General features: G+C 49.0%; 1 protein-coding gene across 3 annotated transcripts in view; it reads right to left on the reverse strand.

The window, feature by feature from the left end:
- Positions 1-21,201, reverse strand: part of SMOC1 (SPARC related modular calcium binding 1) — a 156,911-nt gene that overhangs the window by 47,648 nt on the left and 88,062 nt on the right. For all 3 annotated transcript variants that reach the window (XM_066274144.1, XM_066274143.1, XM_066274142.1), the window contains exons 4-5: positions 9,604-9,703; positions 7,444-7,491 (exon numbers count right to left, since the gene is read on the reverse strand). In XM_066274144.1, coding sequence (XP_066130241.1) covers positions 7,444-7,491; positions 9,604-9,703 — 148 coding nt within the window. The remainder of the gene's footprint in view (positions 1-7,443; positions 7,492-9,603; positions 9,704-21,201) is intronic.

The raw sequence follows: 21,201 nt of genomic DNA on the forward strand, positions 1-21,201 counted from the left end.
ATCTTAAAATCAAACAGAGTGTTATGATTTTTAACTATGTGCCATTCTGAAAAAACAAAATTATGGAGAGAGTAAAAAGATCAGTGGTTAGTGGGGTGGAGGAGGGGAAGGGATGAATAAGTGGAGCACAAAGGATTTTTAGGACCATAAAAATATTCTGTATGATACTGTAAGGGTAGATACATGACGTCAGACATCTGTCCGTTCCCACAGGACATACACCGAGAGCAAACCCAATGTAAACTGTGGACTTTGGCTGATAATGATGTGTCGGTGGAGGTTCACTGAAGGTAACAAATGCAGCACTCTGGCAAGATGACAATGGGGAGGCTGCGCGTGTGTGGAGGCAGGAGGTCCAGGGGAAATATATGTGCCTTCCTCCTGGTTTTGCTGTGAACCTAAAACTGCTCTTTAAAAAACGTCTTTTTTTTTTTATATAAAAGGAAAATGAAATAAACATTTCAATGGAGGTGGCTCACAGTGTTTGTTCAGAAGAACAAAGAAAAGCAGCAACTGAAAATTCATAAAGGGTCATGGAGTAAAATATTAAAGATATCTTTATTTAAAAAAAACAGAAGAGCCTGATCAGGCGGTGGCGCAGTGGATAGAGCGTCGGACTGGGACACAGAGGATCCAGGTTCGAAACTTGAGGTCGCCAGCTTGGAGCGCAGGCTCATCTGGTTTGAGCAAGGCTCACTATCTTGAACTCAAGATTACTGGCTTAAGCAAGGGGTCACTCGCTCTGCTGTAGCCCCCCGGTCAAGGCACATATGAGAAAGCAACCAATGAACAACTAAGGAGCCGCAACGAAGAATTGATGCTTCTCATTTCTCTCCTTTCATGTCTGTCTGTCCTTATCTGCCTCCTCTCTGTCTCTCTGTCTCTGTCACACACACACACACAAACACACACACAAAACCAACAAAAACAGAGTGGTAGCACCCACTTTATTTTTCTTTTGAACAATTGTTTCAGCTGTCCTAGCTCTGCTGCCTTTCCGTACACGGCTCGGAACACGCAGCCCTTGACTGCCACAGCTTCCTTCCAACAGGAACAGACTCGGTGCAGTAGGACCCACACTGGTAACTCCTTAGCCTTGGCCCCAGGAGCTACCTGGAGCTCAGAGCTGGAGACGGGTCAGATGTGGCCCTTGAGGCCTTTCCTCCCACATGCCAAAGTCCCTGGCTCTCTCCAGGTTTCGTGTCACACCTGGAACTGAACTCAATCAAGGAACAGTGAGCAGGTGAGCATGTCTTCAGTGGCCTGACAAGCTCTGGGCTGCCTCACCTAAACTTCAGGGGCCCCCCAAAGGCACCTGACAGAGACCAAGAGCCTGCCAGTGGGCCAGGCTCATCTCAGGCAGGCAGCCCCACCGAGGGTCCTTCCTTAGAGGCTCTGGCCTTGAGCCCTACCAGCCAGGGCTGCCTGGAGGGCCCGTCCTCCTTATTCCCTGCAGAGGCCACGTCTAGAAGTCTGTGCTCCCTGGGAGGCTTTACCTCCACCTGAAGATAACGTCCACAAGAAGGGACTAAGAACTATCAGAATATGAGCTCCACAAGGTAAGGTGAGGCCAGGGCTCTTACATTTTACTTGTTGCTGGAGCCTCAGTGACTGTAATAAGCCTGGCACTCAGTAAGTTTTCAGTAAGTGTTTGTTGAATTGAAGAAAAAAGAACCAAATATAAAACATCAATGGTTACTAATAACACTAGCGACTGGTAAGAATCTATGATTAGGAGATTCTTCCAGGACCCTATAATCCATTCCTTCTCCCGCCCTTGGGAATGGGGAGATGCCAGGGGTGTGAACTCTTAATTTAGTTAGTATCCTCCATGCATGACTTTCATTTGGAGACCCCAGAATAGGGGCCAAGATGGAGGGCAGGGGTTGAGCAGGTGGAACCATCCTGGGGAATACTTAACTGTGGGAATGAGGGAGATGTGGTGCACCCCCTCCTGCACCTTCTCTCTGCAGAGCTGGTACATGGACATGTATGCCAGGCCTGGTCAGGGTGGCTCAGAGCACCAGAAAGCAGTAGCAACACACACGCAGAGAGCAAAGAGCTGCCCTTCGTGGGCTGGGAGCTGTTTAGGCACAGTTCTATTCAGCAGGTGCAGTGTTAGAACAAGAACACTCCTCCACAGGGAAGTTCAATGGGCACAGAAGCCAACCTGTACAGTCATCAGCCTCCTGCCTCCGTTCCAATCCAGCCAGGCTGGTAGGTAATCAGACATTTGCCATTTGATGGCAATACCAACAGATTAACTACTGACCCAGCCTCCCCCTCGGTGCTGGGGAAAGAGGTAAAAACGAGATTGCTGGGAAGAGGTTCAAGTCAAGTGAGCAGGAGTGACTGACGTTCTGCATGCAGACAGGCCTGAGACAGGAGCCTGCACGCCTCGGCCAGTCTCAGGGCGACAAGGTGAATCTCCTTCAGGTGTGTCAACCAACTCTCCTGAGCACTGAGGCTGGAAGCCACCTAGTCCCCTTCCTCTGGGACGCCTGCCACCAGTCGCCCTGCCCTAGGCACGTCCCTCAGCCCTGAATGAGGGTGCTGTTTCATCCTCCACTTGAGTGACAAGATCTCCAAGTTGGCACCAACCTGTAGATCAGCATCCATGAGAAATTCTAAAGATAGAGACAAAGGCAGGAACCTTGGAGAAATAACTGTGACCTACTCTTTCCCTGGAACACATACTATGAAGCAGACAGTGGGGGATTTTTTTTCCAAAGTGAGAAGTGGGGGGGGGGAGCAGGCAGACAGACTCCTGCATATGCCTGACTGGGATCCACCCAGTGTGCCCACCAGGGGGCAATACTCTGCCCATCTGGGGCGTTGCTCTGTTGCAATCTGAGCCATTCTAGCACCTGAGGCGGAGGAGGCCATGGAGTCATCCTCAATGCCTGGGCCAACTTTGCTCCAATGGAGCCTTGGCTGCAGGAAAGGAAGAGAGAAATAGAGAGAAAGGAGAGGGGGAAGGGTGGAGAAGCAGATGGGCACTTCTCCTGTGTGCCCTGGCTGGGAACCAAAACCGGGACTTCCACACACAGGACCGACACTCTACCACTGAGCCTACCGGCCAGGGCCCGACAGTGGGGATTTTTTTAAAACTCTCTGCAAACTAAAGGTAGGTTGGGTTTTGGAAGTTCAGCCCCTCTCCAAGACGTGCTTGACAAATACAGAAGCCCACACAAAAAGATGCATGCAAAGTATGCCAATGTTTTTTTTTTCCTCCCTTTCCTCAAAAAGCTAACTCCCAGATCTCTTACAAGCAGGGGAAAGGCAAACTGCAGAAAACTCCTGATGACCCTAAACTTTGACTTGCCACTTACAGAAGCACCCGGTCCTGGGCACGTGAAGGAAAAACTCCCAGAGAACTGCCAGAAATCACTTTACAAGTGCTCTCCCCTTATCCTTGCGTGTCATCATTCTTCACCACCACCCCCTGCTGTCACCCTGCTGGAGACTGAGACCTCCCCCCTTGCACCTCACAGGCGATGAAGCCCAGGACCAGTCCCTGACTCTGTTTTGTTCTGTTATCCCCAAACCATCCACGTTCATTATCATCAAGACCCTGAAGAGAGGCACCACAGGAAAGTCCACAAGCCTTGGTCTGCCAGGAAGAGCCACTCAGGGTAAATTCACGCTCTCTAAACACATTCACTTCCCAGCCATTCTTCAGACGATGTCAGTTGAAACCAAAAATCCCTCTCATCCACAACGTCTGCAGCCTTTGACTGTTTCAGCAGCAGACCGTCAGAGCTTAAGGGGCTGCTGGGTGGGGGCCCTTTCCCCTGTTCTGACATTGCTCTGTAGCCCCAATAAAGTGCATGTGGATGCACGTGTGCCCGCCCCCTCTAAATACACAGACTCCTTCCACTGCTCTTCAAGGGCGAGGACCGAAGGAGAAGGGAGGGGTGGCCAGGATGGGAGCGCCCAGATCAATGGATATTTGAAACTTAAACACATGGCCAGGCCCTACACTGCATGTGTTAATGACCACACATGTGCCTGTAAAGGAGTCCCTGAAACACAAGGGGCCCAGAGATCAGAGCGAGGCAAAGACATTCCAAGGGATTAAATAAATAGTCTGAAGTTCTGACCCTCTCCCTTCCCGGAGCACGTGCATCTGGGTAAGATAACAGCACCTCCCTCCCTCCTTCCCCCCCTTCTCGCCTCGGGCACCACACCTGTGGACCCAGGAGCCTCAGCGACCCAGGCCTCCCTGTCCAGGCCAACTGGCTGTGCCCTGCTGCCGCCTGGCCGCTCTCCCTCCTCCTTCCCTCCTGCTATCTCTCTGGGCCTCCTCCCCCAGCCTCCTCTCGCTCTGCCTTTCTCCTCTCCTACGGAAGACTAATTCCTGGCTGGCAACCAGACTCTCCATCATTGCACAATACGCCTTTTCATTCCCTCCAGGCAGAGAGAACCGATCCCTCCAGGCCTGTCCGTGGAGCACGTTCAAGAGGGTGGGGAGAGAATAGTCTGGGCTGCTCCCCCCCACACCCCCCACCACCCCATCGCGCGCACACCCAGCCCTGCGGCCGTGCCTCCTCTCTGGCCATACCCCTTACCCTGCGCCAGGGCCAGGCCCAGCATCTGTCTGTGGCAGGCCTCAGGCTCTCTGGAGGTGCCTTCTAGGAAACCCCACATGTGGGCACGAGCTCAGACAAGGGGCCTTTGTGTCTTCCCACCTGCTGCCCTCCAGAGCACATTCCATTCTTAAGTGGCAGCTGAAAGAGGGACCTCAGCGGGCCAACACAGGATATTACGAATGCCCTCTCGCACCCCGTCTCCATTCAGACCTCAGCTTCCTGGACAGGTGTGGCTTCAGGTGGCCCTTCCTACAGGTGGCCCCAAACTGCTTTTGACTGCACTGCCCATGGCAGACAAACAGAAGAGCATCGATCGACTCCTACATTGATCTTCCAAAGGAGAAGGAGAGAGAGAGAGAGCCCACTGGCAGAGGCCAATACGCCAGGGGCAAGTGAGCCCCAGCACCCCTCCCCCCAGGCCTTGGCACTCGAGAGGAAGCCTCGGCAGGACCATCTGGCAGGGAGGAACTCATCTGGGGCAGGAGAGCAAAGAACTAAAAATTCATGGCGACGTATCTCTGAGATGAAGCTTCAGACTCCACCCCCCCGGTTCCCGGCACCATCCCTGGAGAAATCAGATTCCCCTGTCTTCTTCCGGATGAATCCACAAGATCCCGCCACGACCACGTGTCTGATTCTTCTTGTATCCATGGGGTGCCAAGTGGCATCAACCTGGAAAGTGCTCCTCTGTGCAGGGTAAGAGCCCAAGCCCGGGGTGGCCTTGCTTGGTGTGGGGGCTTAATTCAGCATCAGGCCTTCAGTTCCCTTTCAGGGAAAATCTGGCTGGTCGGTTCTGCGTGATTGTCAATTTCTTTCTTCTACCACCAGGACCTCAGGCCCAGAAATAAAGGCCATGTTCCGAAGGCTCTAGCTGCAACAAGCAGAACTAAAGGCGGCTTTCCTCGTCGGCCCCAATAAATAGTAGACACACGCCATTCACAGTGTCGACGAAATGTGCACACCCCTCTCCCACTAGAAAGTAACCACCAGCATGCATGGCTGTCTCCTCTGCTCTGGGAAAGGCCTGGAAAGACGCTGCCACCTTTTTCTACCCACTTACTCACTCCTGCTCACAGGAAGGAGAGCAGGCCAGTGGGTCCACTGGTCCATGTTTTCTAGTGGGTGGTGGTGTCACCATGCTCCACGTCCACACCTTCTTGGAGCACCTGCATGTTAGAGGCAGCAGGTTCTCCTGACACTCATCGGCACGCGGGAAGGATGAGCTTACCTCCTCTTCCCGTCCCCATGTAATGACCAGGGACTCGCCGAGGTCTCCCTGTGATGGTGTCTGCACCTCACTCTGATCCTCTGCAGACCCAACTACCATGTGGACTCATGAACCTCAAGTTCCCAAGGCCCAGACTCAGGCAGGAAGCCTCAAACTCAGCCAAGGTCCCCTCTCTGGTTCTACCTGAGAGCCCAAAATGGGGTTCTGGGTCGCTTGCTCAGGCAATGAAACAGATAGTTGTTTTCTATGAGACTACAGCCCTCTGTGGGTATGTCGTCCCGGAAGTGGTGAACCTTAGTGTCGGGCACACTGGAAATTACGGCCAGCACAGCCCAGGGACCTATTATACCTCATGACAGCTGCTCCACTGAGGAGCAGACAAATGCCTTAACTGGGGTACATATAATTTGTAGGGCCTAGTACAAAATGAAGATGAAGGGCCCCTTGTTCAAAAAGCAGGAAAAAGTGTCATTAAAGACACTAAAAATAAAGTTTTGTTCTCTGCTCTATAGCCTCTCTCGGCTTGCCATGGTGTTGTTTTTTCATTTGCTATTTAATGTTGTTCTAGGTAAAGAAAAAATAATTTTCTTTTTTTTGTGACAGAAACAGAGAGAGACAGAGAGAGGGACAGATAGGGACAGACAGACAGGAAGGGACAGAGATGAGAAGCATCGATTCTTCATTGTGGCACTTTAGTTGTTCACTGACTGCTTTCTTATATGTGCCTTGACCAGGGCGTTACAGCAGAGTGAGTGACCCTTTGCTCAAGCCAGCAATCTTTGGCCTGAAGCGACCTTTGTGCTCAAGCCAGTGACCATGGGATCATGTCTATGATCCCATGCTCAAGTCAGTGACCCTGTGCTCAAGCTTGTGAGCCCGCGCTCAAACTGGCGACCTCGGCATTTCGAACCTGGGTCCTCTGCCTCCCAGTCAGATTCTCTAACCACTGCACAACCACCTGGTCAGGCAAAAAAATAAATGTTTAAGCATACTGTACAAGCCCTATAACGTGCATCACAAAAGCAATAGACACACGGGGACCAAATATCAGCAGCAGATATGCACACTGCACGGATTTCTTCTGCTCATGTATGCCTCATCATCCTATCGACTTTACACACTTAACACAAGTTCAAAGACAAAGTAATGCCTGCAACTGCACAGATCACAAGCCCATGAAGCCTCCGTAGTCTTAGTGAAGAGAATCTGGCTGAGGTGGAATCATTATTAAGAACAGGCAGGAAAAAGTGCTCTGATGGGTTTCCAAAATAAGAGGGTCTGGCAGACTTGAGCGCTCCTATTTTCACTGTCCTTCTTGGTTTTAATGCTGGTGACACTGATGAATTGATGGACTGAACTTCCTAGGACAAGGCTGCCAGGGTCCCCCACTAGCTCTGTGACCTGCTCTCGCTCACCTTCCCCAGAAATTCTGGGAGCTTGCTGCCCACCACCAAGGAGCCTTACTCACCTCCGGTGCTTCTGGGAGGAAACACGGAACGAGAATGGAGATTCTCTGTAGGGAACTTTTAGCTTTCACCCCAGATCCTTCCATGTCGCCCAAGAATGCTTGCTTGGACTGGCTTTAGAAGCAAACATTTAGATAAAGCACAAAACTCTACTCACCTTTCCTTCCCGAGTTACCCTGGCTCGAGGGCTTGTCGGTGACTGAACCTTGGGTGAGAGGGGAAAGAAAACACAGACATTCAGAATGTATCGCGGCTGGTTCCTCCCCCAGAGCTGGCAGGGCCTGAGGCTACGGGCAGGCGGTTGCGTGTGTATCTGTACAGTACACATACCTAGGGACACTATATACAAACTGAGTCCGCGCACACGTGTCGAGTGGGGTTTATTTAACGTCAACGGCACTGATTATCACAGCACTGCTGAGATGAACCATGACTGCCAGGCTCCCTAGCAACAGTCTTAGCCAGACTTTTACAGAATTCCACACCCGTGTAGCTCCCTTTATTGAACATTCCGATAACTGCCCCTCGCCTCCACGCCCCATCTCCCCCACTCTCACCAGCTCCGCGTTCTGAGCCACAACCACTCAGTAGGGCCAACCGAAAAGAAACCCCCTCTCACTGCAAACGCACTGATTGACACCCCTTGCTGGTTAGGGCAGGAAATCGGTGATTTTCCATCTGCATTAAGTAGAAAATTGTTGGCCCAATTGTCCTGAATGGGCCAAAATAGTCTGAGGCATGGAAACAATTTTCTAGATGCAGCAGGCTGTTCCTTAAGGTGGGGGTAGGTAGTATGTGTGTTTGGCCAAACGCTTTGCCCTGTGTGTGCTAGGATGCCACAGGCACCCAGCCTATGGTCCGGCCCTGTGGCACCTGTCTTCCCCTTGATGCCCACACACAGGGCAGAGCCAGTTCGTCCACTGAAGGCCATCTGTGGAGGTCCCACCAACAACATAATCCGTATTCTTTCAATCTATACCACACCCCTTCCCCATGTACAGATTTCGTGAGAATTCAGTTCTCTTACCCTGCATGACTTGTTTCTAGCGCATTTGTTTGCTTGCAATGAAATTTTCCAGGTCACCTGCAAGGAGGGCTCGCTCCTGCCCCTCCCTCTCCACAGCAACCCCCATTAAGGTTTCTAGTTTCCATGTAAACCACAAATAAACTTTCCTTTCTGGCTTGCAAATCTTGGTTTCCTAATGTAGATACTTATTGCCCCTCCCATTTACTTCTCCCTTTATATAGCAGGGCCAGTAGAAAAATGAATAAATTTTGTGGAAAAAAAAAAGTGTTAGGATAGCGGGGTCGCTAACCATTAGAATTTCCAAAAGGTTTTTAAGAATGTTTTATACTTTGCTTGCACTTAAAAATAAGTAAATAAATATAAAACCTCATACACACAGAGAGATCTATGAAGCAGCTGGTGGTGGGCCAGGGTTCTTTTTTAATGAGGGCCGAGCTGGGTACTGAATTAAGGAGTGACCCCCCAAGTCCCTTACAATCTTCATGGAAGTGGAAAGTGTGGGGCGTGTGTAAATCCATAATCCACAATCCCATGAAGCCGATCTAAGAGCAAAAACTTCCCTACGCTTAGAAAGTTAGAGATAGAAAGCACTTAATTTTTGCCACGGGCTGACCTAGAGGGTCACTATGAAGGAGTGGTTCCCTAACTCGTCTATTCATCAGAACCACCTGAGAAGCTTAATAAACATGTGGACTCCAGGTCTCACCCCAGACCTGCGAGGTCAGGATATACAAGGAGGGGCCCCAACACCTGGGCTCTCTGTAATTCCCCGGGCCCGCTGATGACAGCCAGATTTGAGGGCCCCTGTGATGCAAGTTTTCTCTCCACCACTCTTGTTACATTGTTCAGAGTGGCAAATGTATGGCACGCAGGCCACCACTCTCCTCTCCTATGCTCGTGACGGGCATCACTAATTGATCATCATGGCCTTTGATGTTGAACCCCCATGCAGTTTTAAAATCCACCTCGAGAAAATGCTCCCAGGGTCACAAGCAACCAGTGTATTCAAGCTAAAAACGTACATGCCAGGCTCGAGGGGTTCCAGCCAACAACTGGGGGAAACAGAAACCTACACTTAGAATAACAAATCTATGCACACAGGCTATACACTGAGCCTGTCACCCACCAGACTACAGAGCAGTGCACGTGTGAGCAGGCTCCTCCCTCACCTGGGGGACGGCTCATAGCCACCCCCAAGCTTTCAAAGATCCCCCTGCAAGATGCAGGAGAAAGCCAACGGGTCTTTCTCTAGCCCTTTTCTTTCTTTCTTCCCGCCCCTCCCTACGGTACCTGAACATACAGGAGTTTTATTCTGCACAGAAGAGCCACTGATGGGCTTCCCGTCTGGGGTGACACACCAGCAGTACCCTGTGTAAGTGTGGCACTGCACCTGTATGGAAAAGTGAAAAGGGAGAAAGAATTTTAAGTCTCGGGTCACAACATCCACAGTCACTGTCCATCCCTTTGACAGCAGCCCCAGTATGATGGACCAGCTCCCTCCACCCCTCACCCCAGCGTCTGTCCCCAGGGTGTCGCTTGCAGGAGAGCCTGTCAGTCAACTGTGTTTTCTCTCATGCACAACCACAGAAATTTCTTTCTTTCTCATGACTCTTAACATTTAATATCTTATACTTAGATACATCCAATATGTGTTTCTCGTGATGGTTCTCACCAATGCCCACACATTTTTCCCCCAAGCACTCCCATCCAACTGTAAAAAATTCTGATTGGTGAACTAATTTGGCAAGTTACAGTGTTACAGTGTCACCACTGTAGGTTGAGATGACCCTTCTTTATCAAGCGGAGACACGTGGTAAGCTTTTTTTCCTTTCCCGTCTCTTTCCAGCATCCACTCAGATGGTCAGCCTGCCTGTTGATCAGGCGGCACATGTGACGGGGTTTAAAGAACAAGGTCACCGTGCCCGCAGGTTCTAGATGCCCCTCTGTACCATAGTGTGATCCTGCTCAAGCCTCACGACTGGGCCCCCTCTGCCTGGGAATAGTAAATGAAAATGAGGCTTTTGCTTCATTTGGGGTAACTCTTCTTCTCCTGCTGACAGCTGTCATTCTATCCACCTCCTCCCACTCAACCATCCTCTTCCTGTCTGCTTTCTACCCGAGTTCCTAGACACAAATCAGGGCATCACTCCCCTGCTCAAAACCCCTGGATGATTTGCTAGGCTCAGGATGGAGATTAAGTTCATGATCACGCAAGACCTCAAGCGCCATGCAAATGAGCAAATCTGCATAGCGCTTGAGGTCCTGCGTGATCTGCCCCCTTCCTATTCCCGCAGCCTCGTGTTACACCCATGTCTCCGCACACTCTCCATTCCGGCCACAATGAACCCTTTGAAACTTGCAAGCTCGTCCAAGTTTCTCATGATTCTCAACTTTGTTTGCTCCTACTATTCAACCTGTCCAGAATACCACTCCTAAGCCCTTCAAATTCCCACCCTTTTCATGATACACCTTCTCTGCAAAGTGGTCCCAGCCTTCCTGCCCCTCCTTCCTCTGATCCTCCACGCACCCTGGTTTCCCAAATTCTTATCACAATGAGCTAAAACCATTTCTCTATCTAGTCTATTTCCCCCCTAGACTGTGACCTCCCGAAGAGAAGGGACTACATAGTGGTTATTTCTATATTCTGAGCATCTAGCATAGTGCCTGACATTTATTGTAGGTGAGTGATAAGTAGAATAAAGGCATGAATTATCATATTTCTTCAATCTTGGTCTCTATACATTCTAACAATGTAACATCAGTTTAAAAAGCCCTGCCACATTAAATGTAGACCTCTTTTATAAGATGTGTGCCAATTTGCACAGATAGTAAAGTGTAAAACAAGGTGTGCCTCTTGGGACCATGAACACGCTGAAATGGAGGACAGATAGACAGACAGCCTGGAACGGCACACACGCGAGAGCTGAGGTCTACGAGGCACACAGAGGCCCAAGAGAGATCTGAGGGCCTGGATGAACTCCAAGAGTTATCAGCAAGGCAGAAAAGCTACAGAAAGGCTTCTGCTTTTGTGTGAATACCAGACACCGTAGTCTTCCCAAGGCTAGTTGTTTCACGGTGGACCTACCCCCAGAAATCAGGACACGAACCAGGTGAAGGGCATCATGCTCCCACCAGTATGATTCTATGTGTAAAAGAGGCATTTGCCTCTCCTGCCCATGCAAGGAAACAGTAGCAATGCCTTTGCCCCTGTGCCACATTCCACTCCCATTTCAGCTCCTGGAGATGATCCCATGGCCACGGTTGCTTCCCAGATGGTCACTCAAGGTCAACATCTTGCGTTGGGTCCATATTACCTTCTGAAGAGATGTCATGGTGAAATGGAAAGAAACGCAGACAGATCTAAGTTTGAATCCCGGTCCAGACAGTTACAAACTTATAGATGGGGACTCTTTGAGCCCCATCTATACAATGGGGATAAAATGGGGGTAACAGGGCCAAACCTGCAAGGCTCTGAAGAGGAAAACCAATGGTGTGAGCCCAGCTCCTGGCATGGGTGGTGGCCGGAGGCAGGGTGGCTGTGCAGGGACGGCTCTCGGCTGCGTCAGAAACGCCTGGCAAGCCGGCCTCCGCCCACGCCAGCGCTCCCCTAGCAACCTCCTGAAGCCTGGGTGGCAACCGTGGCTGCAGATTCTGTCAGCCCTTCAGGGACAGGTCCTAGAGGCGATTCCTTGCACTGGCAGTAATTTAATAGGGCCTGGCTGGCTGCTTTCTCATCCTTGGCCGATAATCACCTCGAGGGAAACCTGTCCTTGGGGCCGGCTGCCACACTGACTCACTCTTGGGCCCCTTGGCCCCCACGGCCAAGGCTGGCCTCCCTCTCCTTGAGGACGGTGCTGCGTAAACCCAGCAGCCAAGGCTGTGCCCTTGGCCAGTGCAGGCACTGTGGTCAAGGCGCACAGAGAATGGTGGGATGGAAAGCCCCCTCCTCTTGGGTGTGCAAAGTCCCAGCAAAGGCTGGTGGAGACAGAACTAAAGGCATCAATAAGCATTTAAGCCCAAAGCTTTGTTTTGAGGGATATAATGTGACCTCTGGGCTCAGCAGGTCCCAAGGGCCACATGCTCACTAAGTATGCCCATTGTATCCCTGAGGACCTGTGGACACTGCCTCCCAGCCCCCAACCAGGCCGACAAACCCAAACCCAGCCTCTTTCTCCCCAGGGCCCTCAGCACTTTCCTTGAAGCAGGCTCCAAGGAATAGACTTCATATTACAAAATCCTCCAGCTGGGAACTGCTTCCAAGTCCTATACAACTGGAACCTCAGAGCTGCCGCCTCTAAGGCCTGGAGCACACAGAAATAGGCACACCTGCCCCAGGTGTGCTGGAGGTGCAGGAGCTGCCCATGAGGTCACTTCCCTTTGCTCAAAGAGCCCAGAGTGAATTAACCCAGATTCTCAACCAAGAGGATGTTTGTCAGTCGTCTTAGGGAGTTTTCAAGATGTCTTCTTGAAGAAAAAGAAGCCATATGATTGAGTACTCAGTTAAGCAACGCTATTTATTATCATTGTGTTACTTTTCAGCTCAAAAAGGGCACATAGCCAGATCCTCTGCTGGGAACAAGAGGACATCCAATTCTGACCAGTCACAGAGGAGGGGGCAGTCTGAGATCAGCAAAAAAGTTTGAAAAAGTTTCAGTGGAGGATAGGGAAGTTTCATTTCAAATAGCAATAGTTTTATTACACTCAGAGGAAAGAAGTAAGGCTTTTTGCAGGAAAAATGATCAGGATATCAAATTTGTAGAATTGATGGTTTATACAGACATCAAGATGTAACTTCTACCTAGTTTAGCCTCCTCTGCACAATTATGTATTCTCTTGAATTAATAAATTCTTTATTCTTGGTTCCACCTCCCATATCCCAGCCTCAAACTAATCAGTTTTTGAATTAACTTATGGGAAAAGCATGGGCCAAGAGGAATTGGCAAGGTAATTAATAGGCCATTCCTAGTATCCCACTGTGCAGTTCTCAAAACAGCCTGTTCTGGCCTCAAAGGTACAAACACAGGCCATGGAATTTGCTCCTGCCCCACTCCAGAGCATTCTGGGAAGGCTGAAAGGTCAATTGATTGGCCCTTCCTTAAGAGTCAAAAAGTATTTGTACATCATCAACCTAAGAGGGGTATAATGCTCTGCTTAACTGTTCTGTTGAATATAACTGGTATTCCTAAAGGTACTTTAAAATAGTACATTCTTAGGTAAGTAAATTTTTAAATTGAATTTATTGGGGTGACACAGATTAATAAAATTATATAGGTTTCAGGTGTACAGTTCTATAATACGTCGTCTGTGTGTTGTATTGTGTGCTCACCTCCCCACATCGTCTCCTTCCATCACCATTTACCCCCCTTTTACCCTCTCCTCCCTCCCTCACTCCATTTTCCTCTGCTAATCATCATACTATTGTCTGTGTCTATGAGGTTTTATATTTTTATTTTTTTTCTTTGCTTAATCCTTACACATTTTTCTTAGGTAAGTAAATTTCACACCTGACATATATTTAATAGATTTTTGGCTTGAAGTCCTTTGTACAAACAGCCCAGTGGTATTTTGCAGATCAAGGTCTGTCCAAATTAAGACAGACTTTGAAATTACCTTAAGCCCGTTAATCTTCAACATGAGCCCAGCTCCTGGATACGTGGCAGAAGGTGGGCGGCCGCCACTCCCAGCACCGGCTGGGAGTGCAGCTGAGTGAGGGGTGAGTACAGTGGGGCAGAGAGAACGGCAGCTCAGCTCACAGGACGGAGCGGATCAGGGAAGCAACGGAGGAAAGCACCAAGAACAGCGGAGAAGACATGCGGACGAACAGCGCGGGCCACTGCATACAGACGACAGTGACCACAGGAGCCACGCCCCACCTGGAGAGCGCCACCTTCTGCTTTAGAGCGGCTTTTCCATCACCACCAACCATCTGTGCATGATCTCATTTGGGCCTCAGTCACCCTTTGTGCACGTCGGTCACGGGAGAGGCACAGGGAGCAGAGGTCATCTGTTCAAATGTCAGAGCTAGTTCACAACAGCACAGGAATTCGAATCCCCGTCTCCAAGCTTTCGCAGAGCTTCAGAATGAAGAAAGCGCTAGCAACCACCAGCCTAACCCAAACATTCTACCAATGAGGAAACCAAGGCCCAGAGACAGAGAGGCAGCCTGGTCGCCTGCACCTAGTTGTGCAGGTGGCAGGTGTGGTGTCTGAGCGAACTGACTGTGTCTCTTTGTGCCCCTAATTCTCCAGCAGATGGAACTCTCTGGGGGGAGAAGGAGGATCAAGGAGCCAGCTGGAAGAGTCCTGTGCTCCAGTTTGAGCGAGAGGCCCTTCCTGGAGTGATCTGGAGGACACCCTGGGGGCCTCTGCTACACCCAATGGCTGGCCTGCTCTCTGCTGTGATTCCTGGGGGTGGTTCTCCAACAAGGGTCGACCTCACCTCCCAAAGTTCCTCCTCTGTCGCTGGACGTTTGCTTTCCCTCCTATGAAGGGCCCCTGGATCCTTAGGAGACCCGAGCACCTTTACTTCTGCCACTTTGATGTAGTGATGAATGCAGTGGGACTAGGAATTTTGGAGAATGTGAAGGCTCTCTAGCCAAATAACTTTGGAAAAATCAGGTTAACTAAAATTAAAAGAGGTCTCGCCTGCAGGATGTCTCAGAGCCTTGAATCGATTCATGACTTATCTCCAAGACGATGAGATCTTTTGCAGCAAGTCCTAAAGGTATTTGGCTGTGGGACTCTCCCTTCACTTTGTGTGGTGCACACTGAACTTTGCTGGGAGGGGGCAGTATAATGAAGCCCAGCGCCCTGCTGTGTTTCCTCAGTTCGCCCAGCCCTACTTTTCTACAGTCCGGCATCAGGCTCTCAGTTCATCCTCTGATCTTGAAATAATTTCCCTCCTTTTTTTGTAATGCTCTCTCTCTCTGTGTACCTGTTAAGAAATCCATCTTGAACTGCCTCAGACCTTCACTGACAACTGGGGTCCCCTCCAAGACACAACTCAGCCTGTGCTTTTGGGTCCCTCCTCTGTTTCTTCGTGCTTCTTCTGTAAAATAGAAAGTGTGAACCGTATGCAGAGACAGGCTGGATCCAGCCTCCTTAGGAGCAACTACCAAACTTGCAATAAACTGAGTACTGCAATTTCCTAGTGGGAAAAACAAGCTAAAAGCAGAAGGCACATGAATATTTCTCTCCTTTGGCGGTGGGAGTATGAAGCTGTCTTCTTATTTTTCATCTGCCAGTTGCTCCAAATCAGTTCGCAGGTTCTTCGGATTAAGCAAATGCACAGTGAAAGTTAAGGATCTTCCCGTTGGTCCAACTGATCACTCGGCTTCAGGGAAGTCCCATTTTGTCAGCATTCTGTACAAAGCCCTGAGAAAGTGTTTTCCGTGGGTGCCATGGTCCCCGGCTGAAGACTGAGTCTCCAGGCCAACTGAGGCTGCTGCGTGCACCCCCCCCCAATATCTCTCTCCATCAGAAGCTCAGGAAAACAGTGCTTATTGGATGTGCATTAGAGGTACCTGGAGAGCCTATGAAAACAGATGATTGGGTCCCTCCCACAGAGCCCCTGGAGTCATCAGGTTTGGGGCCAGCCAGAGAATTTGCCTTTCGAACAAGTTCCCAGGTGATGCCACTGCTGCTGGTCCCAGAACCACCCTTCAAGAACCAGTTTTAAAGGAAATTTTTATGCCACCATTTCTGGGATTATCACGAAATACTCAAGAAACAAATACAACATTTTCTAGGTGGGAATATCCCAATAAGGAGACTTGTGACCCTACTTTCTCCCAAACTTTTTAGATTCAATTGTTTTGATGGCATGTGGTCTTTCATTGATGGCTCTAGTGCAGTGGTTCTCAACCTTTCTGACGCCGTGACCCCGCAATACAGTTCCTCATGTTGCGGTGACCCCAAACCAAAAAAATAATTTTGGTGGCTACTTCATAACTGTAATTTTGCTACAGTTATGATTTGGAATGTAAATACCTGATATGCATTATGTATTTTCCGATGGCTTTAGGCGACCCCGCGGGGGTCGCGACCCACAGGTTGAGAGCCGCTGCTCTAGTGACTGCACCCATGCAGGAGAGTCGGAAGCAGCGAGGAGCAGGGCAGAAGGACAGGGTGGCGTGATCCTTTTGGGCTGCTGAGCAGGAGAAGCACGCTTTTCCCTCAGTTCAGAAGAGGTTATCCCACAAACATGCTCCTCGTTCACAGTCTGGTTTGGCTCAGAAGCAACAAGATGCAGAAGGAAAACCATAGCTTTGCAGCCAAACTGACCTAGGTGTCAATACCATCTTGCCCACAAGCCATGTATGTGACTTTGGTAAAGTCATTTAACATCTCTGAGTCAATCTATGAAATAAGGCTAATGGCGCCCACCTTGAAGGTCACTGAGAAGACAAAATGAGACAAGATATACAGTGTGGGGCAAAAGGGGGGGTTACAGTTGTTCATTAAAAAACTATGATAATTAACAAATAATAATACAAAAATAAACTCTTCCGTGTACTCACAACTGCAAACCTCCTTCTACCCCACCAAGTACAAAGCAGCTGAAGTCGTGTTGGGTGCAGAGCACGTGCTCAGCATACGCTGATTTCATCCCTTTCCCCCTTGCCTTGTGCAAGGGGGATGGAGGCCACAGCTTCAGAGTGCAGCTTTTCTCGCTGGCTGTAGACACTGTCCCCTGCTCCATGCCAGGTCTAGGGAGGACTGTCTGCTAAGGAATGAAGGATTTTCCTCTCACAGTACTTACCCTCACCCTCCAGAACTTAACGGAGGAGGTGCAGGGAAGGAAGATAACCCTTCAATTTCAAACCCTCCTAAATAAGGGATTCTTTGTTGATTGCTTTTTTATGAGATGATGGTATAATGGGGCGGCCAGCACCCTGTCAGTCAGCAGTGCCGTGTCTAGAATGAGAGACAGCTGCACTCTTCCCCAGGCTGTTTATGACCACATCCGAAACCTCGTGTCCAGTTAGAGGAAGGACATCTATAACTGAGTTCAGGAGAAGGCAGCCCCGGAGGAAAGACAGCCAGGAATCCCTATGATATGAAAATGAGCGATAGAACTAAGGATGTATGCCAGGGCAAAAAAGAAATCTTTGTTGGCTAAAAGGCAGGGCTTCATAAAAACCTAACAGCGTCTGTTTTTAAATCTTTCTGTGGAAAGTGGGATTTCGGTGATTCTGTTAGTCCCACAGCTCAAACTGGGCTCATCTGTTGGAAATTACAGGAAGACAGCTCTCAGTCTTTGTAGAGAAGGACTTTCCAACTAAATTGTCCCGAAATACATTATGTGTGTTGACACTGGCAATAATAAGCTTCCTGTCTCTGGTGGCAATCAAGCAAAAGTTAGATGGCTGCTTGGTGAGCAACTGGCAGTGGAAGCAGAGCCCTGGATGGGACGGGGGAGGGAGAGGAAGGAGGAGATGAACCAGGTGCCTCTAAGGTCGTTTTAAACCACAGGAACCACAAGTCCTGTGATTCTACAACCCTGCTCCAATTTGAACTTTTGCTGCTTAGGAGTAAGGTGGAAATTTATAAACTGGTACCTAATTGTCAGTGTTAACACCATTCTTCCAAGTATATAATGATTTTTTTATTTTTTTAATATTTTCCAAAAAAGTATGAATACCATATCCCTAACACACATTTAAAATGTTTCTAAAACCTGGGTGTTAGGGCTTCAGGGACTCAAAAAGCTTTATTTTCTTGACTCCTGACCCTCCGTTTGGTGCTTAGAAAGCCTCGGTTTTGTAGACAGCAAATATGGTACCTGGTTCATTCATTTTTTATTTCCACTCAGGAGGGAATCAAGTATGATTTTATGTTTTAAAGAATACCCAGTAAGAGTCGCTCTTGTGTAGGAGCTTGGTTTGGACCTGAGCTGGGAAAATCCGGCCGGTCCTGGGACCAGGGTGGCCCGCAGAAGCGGAGCTCCTCTGGCTTCCCAAACCTGACTTCACTTTCATTAAACTTTTCTGCCTTCGTATCTCCCTCCTGTGTTCCTATTACTTTTCTCTACTTTGACACGGGGCGGGGGGAGAAATCTGATCCTTTTAATTTTGCTAAAGAGTTTAGCTGACTGCCCCACGAGGTCACCTCCTGGCACGTTGTATGCACACACGGTGGAGAGGCAATAGCCCTAAGAGTAGGTATTAATGGCCCTGCCTGGAAGGTTCACGAGTGTTTGCTGTGGACCTGGTGTGGACCTACCCACCTTGTTGAACATTAGCTACTGTCATAAAATCCTAAACAATGTGCAAGCTACCTCCCCGGAGTCTCCAGTGTAAGCTCCTCCCAGTACAGTGGCATGCCCTGCCCACCCCACAGTACCCTGCCTGACGTCCTTCAGTCCCTGCCTGCCCACTTCCCAGTGAAGTTAAGTTCTCTTTGTGTCAGACATTCCATCTGTGAACTGCTCCACTCGTAAAAAGTTCTTCTTTACTTTGAGCCAAAATCTGAGTATTTTACTCAGTGATCCTGGATAGCTCCGTGAAACTATTCGTGAAAAAGCTACTGTCGGCCTGACCTGTGGTGGCGCAGTGGATCAAGCGTCAACCTGGAAATGCTGAGGTCGCTGGTTCAAAACCCTGGGCTTGCCTGGTCAAGGCACATATGGGAGTTGATGCTTCCTGCTCCTCCCCCCCTTCTCTCTCTCTCTCTCTGTCTCTCTTCTCTAAAATGAATAAATAAAAATAAATAAAAAAAAAAAAGAAAAAGCTATTGTCATCTACAAACATCTGAAGATGGCTCTCAACTATCCCTTTGGTCATCCCCCCCCACCCCCCTTTGAGTCTCTAAAACAAACCAAACATCTCTGGCTCCTTTGAATATTCCTCATGAGACAATATTTCCCAACCTTACTCACCTGAGTCACCCCTGGCTGTGCTACAACCAACATAACTTTAAAAGACTCAATGCCCTTTAGAGAGGCATAAAGAGTGGTGAATAGGAAAAGAACTCTGCAGCCAGGCGCTTGGGTTTGAATCCTGACTCTGCTACTAGCAAGCTGTGTGACCCCAGGCAAGCCAGTCAACTTCTCTGGGGTTCCACTTCCTCATCTATAAAATGAGGATATAATAGCATCATAGGTCATAGAGAGGACTGAATATGTCATAGGTCATAGAGGGGATTGAGGGAGTTAATATGTGTCAGGCACTTATAAAACAGGCTGGCACATAGTAAGAGCTATATAAGGAAGTGCAGTTGTTATCTGAAGGAGAAAAGAACAGCAGAGATAGTAACTGAAGCCCCCTGCCCACCCCGAATCACTGGGCCTCCCCATTCCCATAGGCAGAAGAGCAGCTGCACATACCACCTAGAGCTTACTTCTTTCATTTCCACAATAGACAAACTGGAGGGACAGACTCACCAAGGGCCCCAGCTGGGAGCACCCAGACCCTGCATGCCCACTCCAAAGCAAATGAGGTCAGCCAATCTGGAAAAGGATGCTCGGTGGCCATTCAGCTGGAGAAAGGCCATTGAAGAGTAGGGCCGAGCAGCGGTCGGGGAAGGCAAGTCCCGACAGAACACAATGGATACAGTGTCCTGAGCACAAAGCAAGCTCCATCCAGCCTTCTCTTACTGCACATGTCTGCACCTGATGCGTGACCCAGGCCATGCCAGTTCTCTTAATGAAAAGACGAGAGAGGTAGCTCCCCCCCATATGCAGGAGATTAGAGGAGTCCCTTGCTAGACAAGTCCTTTCTGCACACGGCTGAATCAGCCATGTCCCTGCCATCATTTATAAAATTTAAAGTTTGCTTTTGCAGCAACATAACTTAGATCATATATTCACTACAAATTACATCTCACTTAGACAACCTACCAGAAGGCAAGAAGTAGAGTCCCCACGGGAAGCCGGCTGCTGGCTGTTGTCCCCAGGTCTCCCCTTCTACATCTTTTCAGATCGTGATGTGCTGAGAACCTTCATGACCACCGAGGCCGTATCAGTGCAGGGAGACGAGCAAGCACGAGCCGGTGCCTGACTCTCGCAGCAGGAATACATCTCTCCTCTAAGGCTCCAGAGTCACTGTAACCCAGTCTCTAATTTGAAAAGGAAACCCCTTCTCTGCTTGTAGATTCAAAGAAGAAATACTAAGTTGCCAAAGACAGAGAGCTCCCTAGTGTCCTGAGGGAGATTCTAGAGTTTCTCACTCTCTCATTTGTAGCTTTCCCTCCCCACCCTTTCCTTCCCTTGCAAGTACCTAATGGAGAACATTGATACTTGTCACAAAACCTCAAACCACAGCACAAGCTTCAGGCTCCTGGGCTCCTGTCTCCTCACTCTCCTGGTGATGGCAGCTGGCATTAACCCCACCCTGGGTGCAGAACACCACTCACCTCACTGTTCATTTAAAAAGGAAAAGGAAGATTCAGAACTTACTACAAAGCTATAGTAATAAAAAGAGTGTGGCACTAACATATGGACAGGCATGGAGATTAATGGCATAGAACTGCAAGTTCAGAAAGAAACCCTCACAGTTATGTTCAACTGACTTTCAACGAGGGTGCCATGGAAATTTAAGAGGGGAAGGAATAGTCTTTTCAACAAATAGCACTGGGATTACTGGGTATATACAAGGGAAACCTCATACCATGTATAAAAATTATCTCAAAATGGATCATCAACCAAAATGTAAAAGTGAAAACCATAAAACTCTTAAAAGAAAACACAGGAGTAAATCTTTGTTACTTTGAATTAGGGAATGGCTTCTTAGGTATGACACCCAAATCACAAGCAATGTTTTTTATTTATTTATTTTTTTTTTTATTTTTTTTAAATTTTTTTTATTTATTTATTCATTTTAGAGCGGAGAAAGAGAGAGAGAGAGAGAGAGAGAGAGAGAGAGAGAAGAGAGACAGAGAGAGAGAAGGG

Source organism: Saccopteryx bilineata, chromosome 4 (assembly GCF_036850765.1).
Source record: "Saccopteryx bilineata isolate mSacBil1 chromosome 4, mSacBil1_pri_phased_curated, whole genome shotgun sequence".
NCBI classification, from domain to species: Eukaryota; Metazoa; Chordata; class Mammalia; order Chiroptera; family Emballonuridae; genus Saccopteryx; species Saccopteryx bilineata.